The following is a 19,745-nucleotide window of genomic DNA, read 5'->3' as shown; positions in this document are numbered from 1 at the left end:
ACAGAGTGAAGTGAGATTAAAAAGCGAGAAAAGAGTTGAAAAAGGAGCAGAGGCTGCTGGGCAAACAGTGTGCAGTCGAGTCAGTCTGTTTACATGTAGCTCCTGTCGGGGTGTGAGCGTGTGCGCGGCCGTACATGCACGCTCTTCCTGCCTCCCATGGGTCTCCAGTGTCCCTGCGCTCCAGGTGGGCTTTGCATTTTTAATCGATACTGTCTGTAGTGATTAACACCAGTCTTCACTCTGCAGCAGAGAAACGGGCGGAAGGAGCGGAAGGGGGAGACAGAAAGAGAGATGGAAATCTGTCATACGCGAGGCAGGGTGTATGAGTGAGTGAGTGAGTGTGTGTGTGTGTGCATGTGTGTTTGTTTGGCAGTAATGACCCTCTGCCTCTGGGCTCCTACTGAGTATGTTTATCTCCCACGGCAGCACCGAGCAAAAATGGACGATGCATCACTGCCACACACACACACACACACACACACACACACACACACACACACACACACACACACACACACACACACACACACACACACACACACACACACACACACACACACACCTTTTGCTTCTCCTTCGCTCTAATTGCCTCCCTCTTGCATTCTCCCTTCCACAAACACATGCACACAGACAGCCCTTCGCTCCATTCCATATGACTTACTCAAGTCTCACGTTATGTAAAGGCTCTTTCTTCCTATTTCCCTCCCCTCTCATTTTCCCTCCCACTTGTGTTGCAATATGCCTATTAATGATGCAGTTAGAGCACCACTGCCAACTTCCTGCCTCTGACAGAGAGAGAGAGAGAGAGAGAGAGAGAGAGAGAGTATAGTTGTGGTGTACATGCCCTGCTTTGTACCACTCCCTCTAATCTCTCCACCCCTCTGTCCGTGTTGTTTTCCTCAGAGTTGGCCCATGCGAGCAGCGTGTGGACTGAGTGCAGCTGTTTCGTTCAGAGCAGAGCCCAACATGTGAGAAGATGTCCGTTGGAGGTTGTGCTTGTCCCGGTGAGTGCCTGCTCTCTCTCTCTCTCTCTCTCTCTCTCTCTCTCTCTCTCTCTCTCTCTCTCTCTGCCTCTCTTCCTTCTCTTTCCTCCTCCGTCTCTGTGCTCAGTGGAGCTGTCAGAAAGATGACTTATGTAAAAGTGCTGCAAAGCCGACTAGGGCCAGCGGCAAGCTGTGTGAGTTTGTGTGTTGGTGAAGCCGCGCTACACTCTCAGCACATGTCCTAAAACAAGGTTAGAGACTGAGGCTACCACGCTTTAGGATTGAGTTGTTCAGCAGAGCCTCTCAGTCACGCTAGCTTGCTGTGCAGCAGATCAATGGCTCTTTGAGTTTTGTTACACACGAAGACACTGAGATATCAATAAGTGCTTTGCTTTGTTTCTCACTCCTTTTTCAGTTTTATCTGGCCACTATAGGTCTGCTTCTCCGTTATTCGTGCTCTTATATGTCTAGAGGAGTTGGTGGAAATCACTGCTTCTGTCAGAATAACTCTTATATTTGTCCCATGTGGCACAACTGAATGAGGCAAAAGTACTTTACTCACTGCAAAATGGTTTAAAGCTTGTCTCTTTTGATGAATGTAAACCATTAATGAGGGTACTTAAGAAGATTTCGCTAAGAGTTGAATTTGAGTTAAGCTGCTGTTTGGATATTAGGCAGCTTTGTCATTGTGACTTTGCATTCCTGCATATTTTTGTTTTTGAATGAAGTTGTTACACTTGGCTTGGTTTTTCTTGGAATCAACATTCTTGAGTTTTACATAAAGGTTACATAAAATATGATTTACTGCTAATGTTGTGGGGTCCTATTTTTATACTCCATATCAGAGTATATCAGTGTCAGAGCAATAGGAAGGAAATCTAGTACTGTTTGCAAATGTCAGTCTTTTATAAAGTAGATCTTAGAATCCATTCTCTCCCATAAAGCGTTTGATCCTGTTTGACTTTGGAGCAGTTTTTCTCTGTAACGGTACCCCAGTGAGAGCAGGCAGGCTGCAGAGACGGTTGCCCTGTGCACAGTGCCAGGGGACGGGCTTTGTGCAGCACAAGGGAGCAAGTAACAGATAGAAATTGAATCGTAGCATCTGCTCAGGGGGATCTCAGAGAGGGCAGATTGAATTAGGGTGTCAGTATCATTTTAATGGGGCTGCTCTGATTCATTGGTAGTCGCCTATCAGATGGAATAATATTAGAGAGGACCTCTGCTTGATGTTCTGCTCTCAGATCTTTCCTCCACTAGCTCGCTGCCTTGCTCTCTCCCGCCGTTTTTTTCCTGAATATCTGCCTCCTTCGCTCCCTCTGTGGACAGACTTAACTTTTAATGACATCCACATGTTTTTTGAAGGATGTAAGGAGAAAGAGGTCAAACCGGAGAGAGATCTGCCATGTGCATGTTGTGCACCAAAACTCACAGGTTAACACATGCAGGCGTGTGTGCACATGTACAGCGTGAACGTACACCCGCTCACGTACACACACCTTCACAAGGAGCCTGTTAGGACAAGTTTAGGCTGGCTGATCTGTAAGATAACCACAGCTACATTGATCAACAATGGTTTGCAGTTTCTCTCTCCCTCTCTGGTGAGCGCTGTAAATCATTATATTTGAAGGCTGGTTTGTTTACATTCTTGTACGATGGTGGCTGGAAGATCCTCCCCATCCTTTGTGTGTGAATCTGCATTGAAAAAACAAATCCTCTCTTTTTCTACAGCACTGTCTCTTTTCATCTGGGCCCGTTTTGTTATTGGGTCAGAGCATTATAGAAGAGGGGGAATCTGAACTGAGCGTATTAGCATGTGGCAGAATGTGAGCCATAATAAAGAACAGACTCCTCATGTCTGCCTACTTCATTGACAACCCTGTGACATCCTGCTGTTGTTGTGACTTTGCTGTGAATCAGCCTTTTTAAGGCTTTGTTCCCCGCATGAAGGAGATCCGTCCTAACACAGTGGAGCCAATCACATCCTTTGTTCAGACTAAATGGTAAAAATAGATTGCCTGTGAGCTGAAGATCCCCCCCCTCCCCATTCTCACATGCACTCAAGCATGCGCTCCCCTCTGCTCACTACTCTCTCCATCTCTCACCCATCTCACTTTTAACCCCTCCCTCCCGTTTCTGCCTTCCTCAGCTCACTCTCTCCCTGACTCTTCCTCTCCCCCCTCTCCCGCTCTCTGTCACTCCCTCATCCCTTCTTCACTGCCTTTTGCAGTAAGAGTGGTGTTACCTCATGCAGAAATATTGGCGAAAAAGTGACTTAAAGCACAGCCAAGATGGCAGCCAAACAGCAAGGGCTTTTTTGATTACCGTTACACAACAACACGACTCCCTCAGCTTTATCTCACTGCACTGAAAGCTTGTGCCTCTCATTTTTTTTCCTTCCTCAATTCTACATTTCTTCTCTTCTCCTCGTCCCCTCCCCTCTCTACCCCAGTGAGTCTCTCAGATCTTGTTTGCTAGATCAAAATGGCTGTGTGTGTGCAGAGGCAGAGAGAAAGAAGGAATGCGTGGGAGACAGAGATGCTGGGGAGTCAGAGATGGGGGGTGGGGGGGGTTGCAGAGTGGAGACGCGCTGTAGTGATGTCACATCTGCTGCGGGCCGACAGGATGGCAGAGGAAAGCTGGCATGTGCCACAGCCGAGAGGAGGGGGAGGATGGGGAGAAGACTAAATGTGTGGGAAGGAAAAAATGATTTTCTATCAAAGAACACCTTTATTTGTGGTTGATGTGCAAGCCGCAGAGTCTTTAGAACATGAATGCAGGCTTGGTACTGACTGAGGATAGACTGAAACAAAAGGTGTGAGGACAGCTGCAGTTATTTGAGAGCTTTGTTCTATATCTCCGTGCCACCTGTATGTGCAAGTGGGACTGACAGTGTAAATTTAGCATGCGAATATTTTGTTTACGAGTGTGTCTTGAATTTAGCAGCCTGTTTGAGCTGGTTAGTGTCGAGGATGAATTGTTCAAACAGATCTGATCTGATAAATGTGTATGCAAACGTTGACATTTTGTTAAAGAAATTGCTGCCATAAAACAGGATTTATATTGTGCTTTGGACTGTAAATTCAGACAAGTGTTTCTCTTTAGTTAAAAAAAGCAGAGCTTCAAGACTTGAATCGATGATGTCAGTAAATGGAGGTGGAGTTGGTGGAGTTTGTCCATTTACTTGGAATTAGCGACTGACTTATCTGGCTTATAGAATTTATGTTGGGCAATAAAAACAAGTGTTCAGGGCTTCATGTTGAGAATTAGATAAAGTGTCCACATTCCAGTAAAATCAGGTGCGGTGTCATAGTTGTTTGATTATTCACTATCTGTATATTTGTAACACATTAAAGAAGTTTAAAAGAGTAGCTGTATAAATGACAAAACCACCAGTTGGAACTGCACCATTCTGTCTGTCAACAGCAATCCTCTATGGATTGGCTAATTCTGCCTGGGTTCAGATCAGTGACCTCTGACATTGCAAGCGTCTACAACACGGATCCTTCTTTATCTTGAACACATGCTGTTTAACTTCCTGCTGTCAAGCCCCCGCCTGTATAGTTCTGTCTGCTGCCTTGTTGCTATCACTACCAGTCAGGTGTCACAGAACCATTTCCCCTGACAGGTTTGTCCTTCCACTGTGGCGGCAAGAAAAGCAGCGACTGGAGTCTGAACATGCTCTTCACCAGCGCTCTCTTCAGATTTCCTCACTAATGCTTGACTCTCTCTGTCACAAGTTTGTGTACGGACACGATACGTAGGAGGGTTTTGGAAAATGCTTTACGGCATGTTTACACGTTTGTGGTGTATGGCCTATTTACTTGTTAACAGCTCACCTCATTTTATTTGTCAAGGGCAGTTTTTTTTAGATGTAATAGCTGTAATAGCTGTCTAACCGTAAGGATGCTTTAGTAATGAACCAAATGATTAAAAATCCATTTCACATTTTTCCGTATTAGAGACCACATTATTATTTTCCATTACAATGCACAGAAGGGATTTCAGTGTTAATGTTATGCAGTCCGCCTCTGCATAAAATAGTACGTGTAAAGTGGTCTTAGGAGCTAGGGATCTATAAATACAAGAGATCGTGTGTAGTACAAGACCAGTTTTCCAGTTACTAAAATAGAAACTTAGTTCTGGTGTATTGCAATTTCATGTTATCACTGCCTGCCAGTCCTACGTGTTAGGTACTCTATGTGTGTACTAAATGTGACTCCGACTGAATACAGATGAAATAGGGTCCAATTCTCAGGACTGAAACACTTTCACAGTATTGTATGCAATATTCCATATTTTGTGCTGTATGATCCAAACTTCCATACAGCCCATTTTCATTTGATTTCTTAATGATAATGCAGATAATGCACACTTCCTTTAGAGGCCATAAATATAAGCACTATTGTGCATATAAAAGTTATTAGTTGATATAATCATGGAATAGGCAGATACAAATTCAATCTAATACAAAATTGAGATTTTATAATTTATGTTAGCTATGAATAGTGTACAGTAAAGTTCATTTTATTGTATTCTATTTATTGTATTCTATCATTCTATTCTGGAGCATGAGGATGTTTGCAGCATTTGCCAGCAGAGGGAGATGCTGTTCTGTCACATCTCGTCTTTGTGTCAGTCCATCAACACTAACAGGGGAATCATTGTTTTCAACAAAAGCTTACATATTTAGGCTTATGTTACAACAAAAGGCTTTAGATTTTCTTTCATGTTTTATTCCCCTATAGCTGTCTAATCATTTATTATCTGTCATAACTACACAGCCAAAATCTCTAGATTGGACCACAGTTACTTTACAACATTTTGAGTTGCACTGTTTCCAACATTTAACCAATGATGTGGCCCACAGATCACTACAGATATGTTTGTGTCATTCTGCTCCAATCTGAACACTGAGTTACAAGCTGCAGATGATGCTGTATATCTGCACTCTAAGCCTGATGGGGGCTTTATGCAGTAAGAGTGACCGGTCTGGGTCAGATGTGTTTACTCTCTCAATGAAATGCATTGCTTCACTTTTCTCATCTGCTCTCCCGATTTATATAATTCTACAAACTGACTGGCAGCTAAAATGAAAGCCTCAACAAATTGAGCTTTAAATGCACTTTGTAACCACAAAAGGTTTTCCGGGCTTCAAATATATTGCTTGTAAACATTAGAGTGGTTATTGATTAAAAGTGAGGCTGCAGATTATAGCCTTACATAATCTGAGGCTCAGGATTGAGGATTTGAGTCATCAGCCAAGTCAATCATTTTTCATAAGCCTTTACAAAGTTGGCTTGAATTAAACAGACTTTTTAGTTAACTAGTCTTTGAGGCAGATGTGCTGAATAGTGTGAACAAAATGTCTGAATCACACTCGTGTTTTTTCATTTTGGGATTGTTAAAGTCAGGACAGACTGTACAGTTCTATATGACCAGTGCTTCCAGCAGCCCTAGCAAAAATAATTACTTCATTCCTCCTGACTGCTTATTATGACTGAATTGAATGTCAATGCCCCCATCCTAGAAGTGTTTTATAAATGCACAAGAATCTCATACTGCAGAGTTTCACAGAATATAACCCTGCTAGTTTCTGGTCTGTGTTTTATTTTTGGAGTTACCAAACTCAAAAAGTGAAACATAATTAAATATCTATTGTTTATAATCAAAGGTTAACCTTTATACTTTATTATTCCTTATGAAATTTGCTGAAATATACTGAGGGTCTACTTGTAGGTCCCAGCATTTCTGTTATATATAGATTTAACACAATCTGGCAAAATCCTTTAAAGGGCCTCATTCTTAAATTTATCGCAGCATTCATACCTCCTAACAGACATGGGTGTCATCCAACGTTATTATACTCTGACTGTATTTATCATTTGTCATATATATGAGATCACAGGGATAGTTTGTATCTAAGGTCATCGTGGCTGTCTTGTAACAATGAAGAAATACTGTAAAGTTAACCTCTTAAATTCCACTTATCCACACGTTTGCCAATCAATAAAAACTCATGCAACAAATCATTTCTGAACCCACCAACGTTCTAAAGTCTCGTGAGGACCCCAAGGTTTCCAATAAAACCTAATATGTCAGGAAATGTGTATAAAATATTTCACATACCGAGAATATTTCCATTTGATAGAATGGTGAAGTGATATACAAACACGAACACTGTTGACACGTTGTAAACATCATAAAGCTTCCATGAGGATTTGGAACAAGCTGATACGAAATGATGCTGTCAGACTGTGGAATAGGATTATTTTGCACATCAGTAGCGTGTAAAGAGACAACATATAGGCTGATAACCTGCTGTACCACTATGGGGGGCCACTGATGGACAAGACAAATTGGGGTCTCTGGCTGTCACGCAGGCAGGCCTGTGTTTACCTCGGTCTGTCTGATGGGAGGGGCGGGGCCGCCCGGAGGAGGAGGCGGGGCCTTTGTTTTTTTTAATCGTGTCTCGGCTGGCAGGAACAAAGGGTCCTGTAGTAGTAGTAGATAGGTAGCACAGTCCCCTAAACAAATGACATTTAAAGCACTTATTTGGGGATTGCAAATTGACAGGAACCTGTGCAACTAGTTAGAGTGTTGTTGTTTTTTTTACTTCCCGTCTCTCGTCGTGTTGTCGGGGTGCAGGACTTAACCTACGTTACATTATCACCGGTCGGCTCTGGAGCTCTCCCCGTCCGTCCGCTCCGGCTAGCAGCGAGGCTAGCTGGTTAAGAAGCACCGAGCGGAGGTGTTGAGCAACACCGCCTTTCGGTGGACCTTTCTCTGCAGGTAACTCCAACGTACAGCCACACCACAAACGACCGAAGCTGCTCTTGAACAAGTACGGGGATATAGTGAGTGGATGGAGGTGATGACGGTCTGTTAGCAGCCCGCTAGGTTGATAGCTTAGCATTGGCATCCGTGTGAATGAATGCGGCCCTGCGCTCCAGTGTACGCCTGCTCCAGTGTGTGTGTTATAGTGAATAAAGGATCCTTTTTTATTTTTTTTTATTAAATACATATCGACTGTGCAACAGACTGAGTAAGCAGTGCAAGTGTTTTTGACAGTCTTGCCACGTTTGTTTTGGGTGTTTAGTTGGCTGTGGGCCAGCTTCTGCATGCAGCTCCATTGTTTGAAATGCACAGTTTGAGAGGACTGAGCTGCAGCCTCACTGTCTGAAGTTCACCGTTGTTTGAGTGCCTGTGCACCATGGTGACTCCTCTGCATCATGTCCTTCTTTTAAAGGGATGCCACCTTGCTGGAGTCTTTCATCCATGGCGTTATTTGTCATGTCTACCCAAACTTAGGGATGCTCTCCTGAACGTGTCTTTCATCTGGCCCAAGAAATTGTGTATACATAATGCTGTCTGTTGGACTGGGTCTTGTGGATATGTTTTACGCTGTTGACTGTTATCATTTTACAGGGTGTGTGTTGTTGATTAATCAAGGCCAGAATAAACTGCCTATTGGCATTTTTATGTGTCTGAGAAAAACAAGAATCCTACTCGTATCTGTTGCAGGAATATGCATCAGCATCAGATTTAATTAAGACTTGTCATATGAATGCTGTCTGGGTCTAGTGGTGTTGGGTGGATGGGGGTCTATAGGTCAGACATAATGCATATAGAGCAGCATTGTTTGGTGCTCTTGAGTAGGTTCACCTACATAGTATCTGGGAGGAGAAGTTGACCTGCCACGACTCTTTCGGGTACACTGAAGCAAGGGAGTAAACGCAGGAGGAGTTGTGGTTGTTTGAGGCTGTGGATGGGGACGGACAGATCAGAGTTCAAACCGGCATACTGAACCCCAACTCCTGCCTTGCCCCCTCCGTTTACATATCCTAACTTTAACCCGTACCATTTGAGTAGTCTTCCTGTGAGTATCCCGTTAGTTCTGCAAAAGTGACGTGGAAAGCTTAAAACATTTAGCACTTATGTTTGCTCCTGCGTTACTGTGGCCCAGTGTTTCCCCCCCTGCCAGTTTTAATTTGGTACAATCACCATGTTATATGCTTAGCTGACAGTGGCGGCATGTGGAGCATGAATTGGAACTGTGTAAAAGTAACAAATTAACATAATGCTGCCTTCAAGGGCCTGTAGGAATACCAGATTTACAAGCTGAACATGCATAAACAACATTATCAGGGGTGGCAAATACAAGTACAACACAATGTCTTCTATGATCCCAACGTTGTTAACCCTATTATGAATGAACCATATCAAATCCCTCCAGTTCACATTTTTTTGTATGTGTGCTAAAAATCTGTAAAGCTGTAGGGTGGTTGTTATGGGCAAGCCCGGGGTCAAATTTCCAGGGGTTGTTTTTCTCAACATGCCAGTCCGCTAGGGTTTGTCTGCGTGGGTATACAGATTGTTTTGATCAGGCCTAATTACATGCAGCCGCTGTGTATGTGAGGTCTCGTTGAGTAGAGATGCAGAATGGATGTTTTCTAAGAGAACTGAACTGTTTAAGCGTGAATGCCTTATCTGGACAGACGAGGGTTAACAACAGCCGGGCTACGCATGGGGGGGGATGGGTAACAGAGGCAACTAGGAGACACACACACACACACACACACACACACACACACACACAGAGAGCAGAGGCGCATGGTTAGTATCACATGGGGCTGAATGCAGAGAAGAGGGCTCCTGATAATGATACAAATGGTAAAAGAACACAAAGAACATGTCAGATGAACCCCTCTGCGTCTATACCCCAATTTCACTGATTGTTTTCTCAGATTTCTGTAGGCTAATAAATATTGCTGTTTTTTCTCCCTGTGATGATTTGTTTTCTTGTCCATTTACCAGATTGAAGATGGATTAGCTAATGAAAGCAGCAGGAAATTGTTTTGGCAGTGTGCTTTTTATTTCAGCAAATCTCAACAAAATCATCCAGCATTAGATTACTTGGATGATGCTGTGATTTGAATGAGCTAAATCTAAAGTAATCTAAATCCCCTAAATCTCTGCTCTTTTTTTCCCTCCGTCTCTGCTGTGTGCTTGTGTGCAGGCTGTTCGTCAAAGTCATTCAAGCTGTACTCTCCTAAGGAGCCCCCCAACGGCGGCAGCTTTCCCCCCTTCCACCCAGGCGCTATGCTGGACAGAGATGTGGGGTAGGTCTGGGTTTTACTGGCATTTTCTTGAGGAAAAGATGTCTAAAACTTTATGTCTCCTTTTTTACTTCTTGCAAGCTGTAAGATTTGATGTCAGAATTTGTTGACTTAGATATGTTTACTGAAGAATACAAGATGTTTATTTAGATGATGATTGTTTTTTTAATAGATTTTGATCTGTATTGATGTTTTAAGGCTTATACTCGCCGTTAAAAAATGTGGAGTCACCTGTTATTTTGATGTGTTTTCTTCTTTAGTTCAATAATTACTATTTTAACAGAGACAAAAAAATATATAATTCAGACACCAAATGTATTATTTACATTTGAAATAATTAAACGAGTGAAACTTTTATTTAGTCAATGTCCCTGCAGTGTTACATGCCGGGGGAGGTTACCCCCAAATACCCTTCAATTTTGAATTATTTTCCAGTCCAGAGCACTGGTGTTCTTTTGCACATTATTCAAATAACACTATTTTTGTTAAATCCATTTTTGGAAAGTGATATTGGCATGAAATCAAACAAGATTTGATTTAACAGAAGTAGAATGGTTTAAATGAGGCGGCCTTATAACGTAAAAAAGAGAAGAAGCAACATCGAGCTTAATTAAAAGCGACATTAATTGTTCAGTTGTTTGTTGCACGTGCTGAATATTACAAACTTTTATTTCTATATCTCCGTATTCTATTGTAATGTGGATTTTTATCTGAAACCCCCTGTTAGCCTTGAAACCAGTTATTGGCTCTAAACAGTGGATTTTTTTGCAGTTCTGAGATCAAAGTGTAAAACTAAAAACACATTGTGTTATGTTTATAAGAAAATGGGTTCTGATGTTTGTGGTTTTTGTTCTTCCTAGGCCTACACCCATGTACCCCCCATCATACATGGAGCCTGGAATTGGGTGAGTACACTGAAGCTTTCATAGCAAACATATTGTGTTTGTGTATTTGTCTTCGCTCAGAAGTCATTTATAAAGCCTTATACTCTCTGTTTAATTTAAAACCCATGAGCATAACATTTACCTGTAATTAACCTAAGTTTCAAACTGCTTGTGGCTTATGTTATTTGTTAGCGCTAAGTGTGTGGAAAGCCACCGAAGCAGCTCAAACTGCAGAGTTTTGAATCCCCCCGTTTTTTTGCCTGTTACAGGAGACCCACACCATACGGCAACCAAACAGATTACCGGATATATGAGCTGAACAAAAGGCTACAGAATTGGACAGAGGTGAGAGCCACTTCATCATTCACATAGAAAGTAATAAGAAATCAACACCAAACTGTTGCTGTGCAAAAACACATTATCTGAGTTTCATTTTCAAGTTGGTTGTGATACAATCAGTAGTGCTTCATTCTGCAGCTCCTGTGAACTTCTTACTGTTGCCATGTTTTCACTTTTTCCCTCCCAGCTGCTGTTTATGTACCTAACCATGCTAGGGATTTTGTGGGAAATTAAGCCTGAGAATGCACAGACTTAATTTACATTCAGGCTCTAATAGGATTATCTGATCAACCTGGCCAAACATAATTAGAGTGCCAACTGTTTAAATGCCTGAGCGCGCAACTGAGTACTTGTAACAAGCCATGCTTTTTATGTGACTGTCTGTCTGCACTCTATTACAAATGTATTCCCACTTACCTCTGTGCATTGGAGGGACTTTAACCACAATTTAGTTTAATGTCCAACAAAACACCTGATGTCTGAATGGCAGCGTGCTTTATTTAGAAAGTTCCCCTTCAGCCTTGTTTATACTTCTTCATTGCACCAACAAATTATTTACTCATCTGCTTATCGATAAGAGCCTCTGACTTGATGATCGTGACGATCATGAGGCATCTGTTTTCAAAAAAATCCGTTGTTTCACATTGACCATTGAGGAAGTAGAGTTGAATGTTTACAGAAATGGTAAATTTGAGGAAACAAGAACTTCTGCTTCTTGTCAGTAAACGGTTTTAATATGTTAAGAATAGTTCTTTGTTTACTCATGATCTATTATGTATTATGACATTTTGTTTTATTGTGATTTTATGATGGAGTCAATTGCCTCATGTATAATTTTACATAAGTTAGGCTTTCAGATTTAAAGGGAATGGAAATTGAAAAGAATGATTCTTTTATCTGCTGTCAGGACTGTGACAATCTCTGGTGGGATGCCTTCACCACAGAGTTCTTTGAGGATGACGCAATGCTCACAATCACTTTCTGTCTGGAAGATGGACCCAAGCGATACAGTAAGAATAAAAAATGAAAACAAACAAATGCCCGTTTGTTTAAGTCCCTGGAACTGTTTTTATTTTAGTAATGTCCAATAATGATTGTTTTCAAAATGTCCACATGTTTTTATCTTAATGTTTTATACCTTTTTATCACTTCATTTATTTTTTAAATCAACTGAAGAATTTTTAATCATTATCAATGATAAGGATTGGCATATACCTGTTGGTAGCGTTATGTATATCCTCTGTGCTCTGTTCTTAATTTGATCCTTTTCATGTCCCTCTAAAAAAACCTTTCTACCATACCTGCACACTTTCCTTACGTGGGTGATTCAAATTTAATTTTATTGTTGTGTATTGATCTCATTTATTGACAAAGATACATTTTTGTGCGCAGCCATCGGCAGGACGTTGATCCCGCGATACTTTCGAAGTATTTTCGAGGGGGGTGCCACTGAGCTGTTCTATGTTTTGAAGCACCCAAAGGAGTCCTTCCACAGTAACTTTGTCTCTCTCGACTGTGACCAGTGCACCATGGTGACTCAGAATGGCAAACCCATGTTCACACAGGTACTGGATGCAAAATGTAGAGCCTTCCCTCTAATTCCCGTTGCTAGATTCTATGACTGCTAACTTTTATTTCATCTCTGTGGTTTAGGTTTGTGTGGAGGGCCGCCTGTACCTAGAGTTCATGTTTGATGACATGATGAGGATCAAGACGTGGCATTTCAGCATCAGACAACACAGAGAGGTCCTACCAAGGAGCATTTTGGCTATGCATGTGAGTTCCAGATTCAAATAACCACCCACTCGCACTCAAATGCACATACTGTACATGTACTCTTTAATTTAATCTTTTCAACCTTATCATGCAGGATCCACAAATGCTCGATCAGTTGGCTAAAAATATCACCAGATGTGGGCTGTCCAACTCCACACTCAACTACCTCCGTGTAAGCAGATTTCCCTATGATCATGTTGTTTTCTTTTGAATTGAATTAACCGAAACTGCAACAACCCGTTAACACTCTTTCCTGTCTGTTTGGTTCCTCTCTTTATCTTCCATAAAGCTATGTGTGATATTGGAGCCCATGCAAGAGTTGATGTCAAGGCATAAGACTTATAGCTTGAGCCCCAGAGACTGCCTGAAGACTTGCCTCTTCCAAAAGTGGCAAAGAATGGTAGCACCTCCAGGTAACGCACACACCTTATGAAATTGCTAGTGGCATTTATGGCAGTGGAGCACGAACAAATGGCTCTTTTATCTGGCCGAGAAACAACTGATTTACATTTAGTTAAATATGTGATTATGAAACGTATCGTCTACCTTTTTTGTCTACGTAGCTGAGCCAGCCAGACAAGCCCCAAACAAGCGACGGAAAAGAAAGGTGTCCGGTGGAAGCACCGTGAGCTCCGGCGCAGGCACCAATAACAACAGCAACAGCAAAAAGAAGAGTCCAGCCAACAGCTTCTCTCTCTCCAGCCAGGTACCTGTAAGCATTACATTTACTTGACCTCCATCTGCACCTCCAAGTTCAGCTGAGTAAGGCATTGGAGGATAAGACACAGGGAGTAAGGGTTAGAAAGAAAGGAAAGGAGGTGAGGAAGTTCTTTGTGGGTGTAGGGGGTGGTAGCAGGGGTTGTTGGTGAGTAAGGAGTAGGTGTAGCAGCAGGATAGAGATAGCATGGGGAAGCTCCTGGAAGTGGGGTTGGGATTTAGGTGTGGACGGGGAGTAGGGGTTGCTTTCTATAATTCTTCTTAGGATGAGTAGATTTAGTTAGTAGTCCCCTGATGTGAACCAGTGATGGGCAGTCCCTGGTCCTCTGGGGCCACAAGTTTATGGGTTTATTTAGAGGAGGTGCAAGTGACCTCCATTGCTAAGTAATGCTCATGATATTTTGGGGCCATGGGGTGGGGTTACCTTGCTCTGATTTCCAGTGGGACATTTAGGTTTTCTCTCTAAATCCGCTGTATCAACTTGGTTTTAGAGTTATTCTCTCAGAGCACACGATTCACACAGCACTGTCGTCTTTGCTGACTTGGTTGCTTGGTTGAGCGAACGAGACCCGAGGTGGAATGAAACGCCCCCCTTGATGCAGCACTCTAGGTTTAGGGATGCCCACTGCTGGCCAGTAGGGAGGGGCCCTTGACCCCTGGTACTTGGACCTGAGGGCAGGGAGTCACGGCCACTGACCCAACTGTCATGGTAGATGCCCTGACAACACCTTGTCCTGTTGTGATTGGTTCAAGAATGAAAGGAAACTTATACCTCAGGTTTAAAACTCCCTAGGTCCCTTAAACGTATCTTGAAGTACCATTATCATGCATATCATCAATAAAAAAAAAAGCTGGAATTGAACCAAATAAAATCGCTAGACCATAGGCAAGAAAACACCACACTTAGAACTCGTCCGTGCAGCCAGTCATTCCGCGCAACCCCCTGTATTATGGGGATAATATGTACCGGCCCTTGCTGTCCCCTTTAGGACGTGATGATGGTGGGAGAGCCCACTCTGATGGGAGGGGAGTTTGGTGACGAGGACGAGCGTCTGATCACACGGCTGGAGAACACGCAGTTCGATGGGGCGAATGGCCTGGAGGATGAGGACAGTTTCAACGGCTCGCCTGCACTTGGTGCACACTCGCCCTGGAACAACAAGGCTCCCTCCAGTCAGGAGAGCAAGAACGACAACTCCCAGTCGTCCCAGTAGAGTGCTGATGTCTCAGCCAGCCCCTTTTTTCAATGCTTAAATCCTACTGGGATGCACCTGAGCCAACACACTAGCGAGAGGAGTCAGGGAGGGTGACCTCGAGCACTTGTGTTTACTTAATTTTTGTTTTGTTTTGTTCCGTCATGTTCTTTTTATGACGAAAAGAGAGTGGTTAGGAAAAGGGACAATAGCTGATGGACTGATAAAGCTCTTCACTGTCACATGAAGGACAGGGTCAGCAGAATCCCACTCGCTCCCTCACATCGTTGCACATGATCAGTGGTGCTCAGCCTTGGCCCTTGTCTGCCCGGCTCCAGTGAGTCCTCTTAGAGGAGTGGTGAGACTGGCGGGGTTGGCGGTGTGTGTGCATGTGTCTTTACCCCCCATCATAGCTCACCACAGAGTTTGAGCCAAAGTTGGCATGTCCTGTTGTCCGAGTGCTCGCCATGGCGACCATGTCAGTGGGTTCTTGTTCCAACCTCGGGTCTCTCAGGCGTGCGTTTTCCTTGACGATGCACCACGTTGTTTCTGTTGTGCTCATGTCACAGGGAAGAAGTGCTAAGCTTTTATTTAACTTATTTTTTTGCAGGCTGCAGAAAACTGTGTGCACTCTTAGCATCAAAATTCAACGTTCGATTTTTAAAAACTCAATTATTTGTTTTTGTAGGACCTGGTTGGAACAAAAACCTGTACAGTGCCGGAGCTTGAGGACCGGAGTTGAGAACCACTACGCTAAATCTTAATCAACACACACTCTCACACACACACACACACAAACACACACACACAAACACACAAACACAAACACACATACAAACACACATACAAACACTGTCACATACATCCAGACCAGTGCACACACTAACACACACACAAACACACACTCACCTACACTTGCAGCATTAAACATTGAGGTACAGGAGAGAGGTGGTACGCAGCATGTCTGGACCAGAGCACCAGATGCTACAGAAGTGTGTTTTTTCATTTTCTATGTTTTAGACTTGTTTTGAATTGTTTTTATTTTTGTAAACAATTTCTAAAAAATAAACAGACAAGCAAGCAAACAAAAACACCCCAGAATATTCTTTGCACTGTTTTCCACTATTAACTCCAATCTATTTTTCTTATGAATTGACGGTGTATTTTGTTTTCTATTATTGCTAATGTAAGAACTGTAAAACATCTGAAACCTGCAGTATATTAATGTATACGTATTGCTGTTAGATCATTCTTATTGTGATGGTAATAACTTCCATGTAAGTCTGTGCTTAATATAATGTCATCCATCCGTGTCAGCCATCACGCTGTCATCAGGTCCATTGGGTTCAGTGCTAGAAAACCAGTTGGGGAGAACAAGGCTAGTGTTTTAATGCTGTACTCCATCTTGTTTGATGTGAGTCCAAAGCAGCACACTGGAAACATTTCCCCCACTAGATTTCCATTGGGTGCCTGTTCTGTATCTGTTGACTTGTCATTGCAGAACTGTTTGCTTTGTCTTGAAATCTCTATCTGGGGGACCTCTCTTCAGAGAACATAACAGAAAACTTCTCAAATTTGCTACTCAAAAATATTTTAAAAACAAGTTTTGACAGGATTGTAAAATAAGAAAAAAAAAGACTTTTGTATTAACTTAAGTTTCCCAGAAATGTTTTTAATCACAATTAAGAAAGCTGCAGACCAAGGAGCTACATGTAAAGATTCTTTAGATATTGATTACACTGTGCTGTTTGTTTTATGATGAATCATTTTGTTGGCTTTACTCCTCATATTTGTGTCTGTGCTTGTATATTTTTAGGTAGTAATTTCTGTAAAAGTCATTCTATGTATTCCTCCCTAGAATTATGACAAACCCAATCTAATGTAAAGAGATTAAAAGCCTCTTAAAAGTTTTTTTGTTTTTTTTTATGTGATTTTTTTTTTTTAATGGTGCAATCACTGATAAAATAATTTTGCCCTCATTTTAGCAAACTGTATTTATTTTTCTATGTACTGACGTTCTGTTTAGGTCCAACCCACCTGTACTATACTCATGATGATATATGTAGAAGTTTGTTGGGCTGCTGAGTCAGTTAATGCTGACACAGGTCATTCCATTACTTTTGTTTTTTGACATGTGGCTCCAAGTTCTGGCCAGTTCTTTACAATGGTTCAGTATGTTCACATTAAAGAGACATTTATTGGCGGTTTTCTTTTGTTTTAGATAACTGGTCTACCTAAAAATCAATAAATAACCACATTTAGAGAAAGTGTTGATCATGATGTCATCCTTATTTTTCTGTTATGTTGCTTAATTTTATAGCAAGTCCACAGATGCTGGGCATATTCCACAATGGCGCAATCAAAATTTGATCTGGTTTCCCTGAACCCTTAATGATTTTTGTGGTTTTCTTTGCTTCTTTCCAAAAACATTTCAAATCTGTATCCAATGACTGATAAATGCAAAGTAATTTTTCATTAATGGAAATATGCTGACCATTGCAATGACATAAGGAGGGGACACTCTGAGCTTGGCCTTTAGCTGCTGTGGCAGGTTTCCTGTTTTCTTATATGATGGGCTTCAACATCACCTAGTTATTGGATAGGAATTTCCAAACTGGCCCAGCAGGGGTCTCCCAAAGCACCAGGACAGACTGAGCTGTCAGACATTCTCCACCATAATATCTGACAGAAAAGCTGTTTGTAAATCTACACCGAGCTGCAGGCTTTTTGTTTTTGTCTCCAGCAGCCATTGTCTACTTTTGTGGCGTATCGACACAGAATGAACCAAGGGGGAACTTTTCAACACCCTGTTTTTCCTAAGTTTACATAATTTAGGGAATAAGGGGTTTGTGAAATGTAAGACAAAGCTGAAATGGCGATTCACCGATAGCTGGCTCCTGTAGCACCTCACCATAGGGGTGATTTTATATCTATATTTTTTGCCAGGTTTCTGTCATTGATAATTCATGTATGGTATCAATAAAGATGAATTTTCACTGAAACACTTGGTTGGTGTTTTTGGACGTAGCTGTGACAGTTCTTGATAGAAAACTTTCTCTTAATGAGATGTCAAAATGTGCTATTCTTTTCATACTGCACTGCTCCTACCATGATAATCACACAATAAACACCTTAAAGAAATAAAAGATTAACATTTTCTTTAGTTATCACAGGAATAAATTACTCAAATATCTTTGGTAAATCTGATCCCAGTGGATTCTTAAAATCACCAGCTTTTGCAAAGAAAACATAGTCTGAAAACTCTTTCTTGTCATGCAAATGGACACGTTAGCTGTAGGCAGTACAGTTTACTCAATTGTCTTGTTGAAACAAAGTTTGAATTGGAATGTGAGCAAGACGCTGCAGCCCTTGTTTCTGACTCAATAAACACTAAATTGTCAAGGACGCAACTCACGGTATGACCTGTTCGTCTGTTGTTTCAACAACCTATTCATCCCTCCTTTTTTTGGCAGGGCAGAACTAATGTATCAGATGGCGGTCATTATGATTTGCAAGAAAAGAGGAATGACAGAAACTGGGACAATGGTGATGTATGTAATAGATATCTGATAAAGCACAGCCATATGTTTTCCTCAAGCTGGTGAATCAAACAAGCATCTCAGACAAAAAGACAAAACGGAGACAGAAGGGCAGGGAGGGAGAAGGGGGTGTTGACACCTCAGATCAGATAATTACATAATTGCACTAAAACGTAGCTACATTTTACAAAGGTTGACCATAACAAGCACCTGCTGGGCTTCAGAAGGTTGCCTCTCTTCCAATCTAACAAAAGCTACAAGTAGTGACTAGTATTTGCACATGGAAGCTTATTCTGGACCTTGGGATCTGTGATAAAATCATTTCAAATTGAGTTACACTTTTTTACTTTTTCTGAACTTTTAACCAAATCATGAAGACAGTTTCGAAGGGATCAGTCAGAGACTTCGGTCCCTGGCAAAGGTGTTTCTATGAATCAAAAATATGTTCACAGGTGGGAAGCAGGTGAGGGATCACGTTCTTATCGCGACTATAACAGACCAACCAGGAGGAGTCTTGTAAAGTTGTTGTTGTTTCAGGATCACAGAATCAATGAGGTCAATCACTGAGTGGCCGCATGGCAAGGCCTCTGTAGTCCTCACATGCCAAAGCCACTTGGTAGCAGGTCTCTTGGTAGCAGCTTAAAGGATCAGCCTGTAATTGATGACTTTGTGTTGGGGTGAACCAGGGATGAGTGAACAGCAAGTGCACCTGCTAAACCAGACAAGAGACGTGGGCAGACAGGTACACTCCTTTCCCTTCTTTTGCATCAATAGAACTGGTAAGCCAAACCTACGCCTGCGGTACAATTATGTTCCTTTTCATGTAAATGTATTTCCTACCACCTGTGTATCAGATGCAAATTATTGGTAAGTTTCCCATCTTTTCCTGAAAGTGGTTTAATACTAGGTGTAGTTCAGTCTGTAGAGCGATAGTTTAATTCTAGTCTTGGCATATTTAGCTGCAGAGTTATACTGTTTATCTTGAAAATAGAGATAACACAGGGAAAGCCTAATTCAATAATGTCAGCTGAAATATTTTTGAGGATTTCTTGGCAACATTTAGATCTTCTCAAAACTCCCTTTCCCAAGTGTATCCTTCCCAGCTATGTTGTCCTGCATATTTGGGCTGTGTTGTTGTTTGTTTGGATGCCACAACATTGCAGATGTGGGCTTGAAGGCATGGAAATTACCTTTTTAA

General features: G+C 41.9%; 1 protein-coding gene across 4 annotated transcripts; it reads left to right on the top strand.

Moving 5' to 3' along the window:
* Positions 1-856: 856 nt before the first annotated feature.
* Positions 857-18,001, top strand: ldb1a (LIM domain binding 1a). 4 transcript variants are annotated; one of them, XM_054600125.1, is made up of 11 exons: positions 857-1,004; positions 10,000-10,102; positions 10,960-11,004; positions 11,253-11,328; positions 12,230-12,332; positions 12,715-12,887; positions 12,976-13,098; positions 13,193-13,270; positions 13,388-13,511; positions 13,662-13,804; positions 15,697-18,001. In XM_054600125.1, the coding sequence occupies exons 1-11, from the start codon at positions 977-979 to the stop codon at positions 15,748-15,750; spliced, it is 1,050 nt and encodes a 349-aa protein (XP_054456100.1). In that variant the 5' UTR covers positions 857-976; the 3' UTR covers positions 15,751-18,001. The 4 variants fall into 4 exon arrangements, with proteins under 4 accessions (XP_054456100.1, XP_054456099.1, XP_054456097.1 ...); XM_054600124.1 differs by having other exon boundaries at positions 13,662-13,810; XM_054600122.1 differs by lacking the exon at positions 15,697-18,001 and adding an exon at positions 14,805-15,688 and having other exon boundaries at positions 13,662-13,810.
* The last annotated feature ends 1,744 nt before the right edge of the window (positions 18,002-19,745 follow it).

Source organism: Anoplopoma fimbria, chromosome 6 (assembly GCF_027596085.1).
Source record: "Anoplopoma fimbria isolate UVic2021 breed Golden Eagle Sablefish chromosome 6, Afim_UVic_2022, whole genome shotgun sequence".
NCBI lineage: Eukaryota > Metazoa > Chordata > Actinopteri > Perciformes > Anoplopomatidae > Anoplopoma > Anoplopoma fimbria.
The sequence above is the reverse complement of the archived record's forward strand: the minus strand, read 5'-3'. Positions and strand labels throughout refer to the sequence as shown.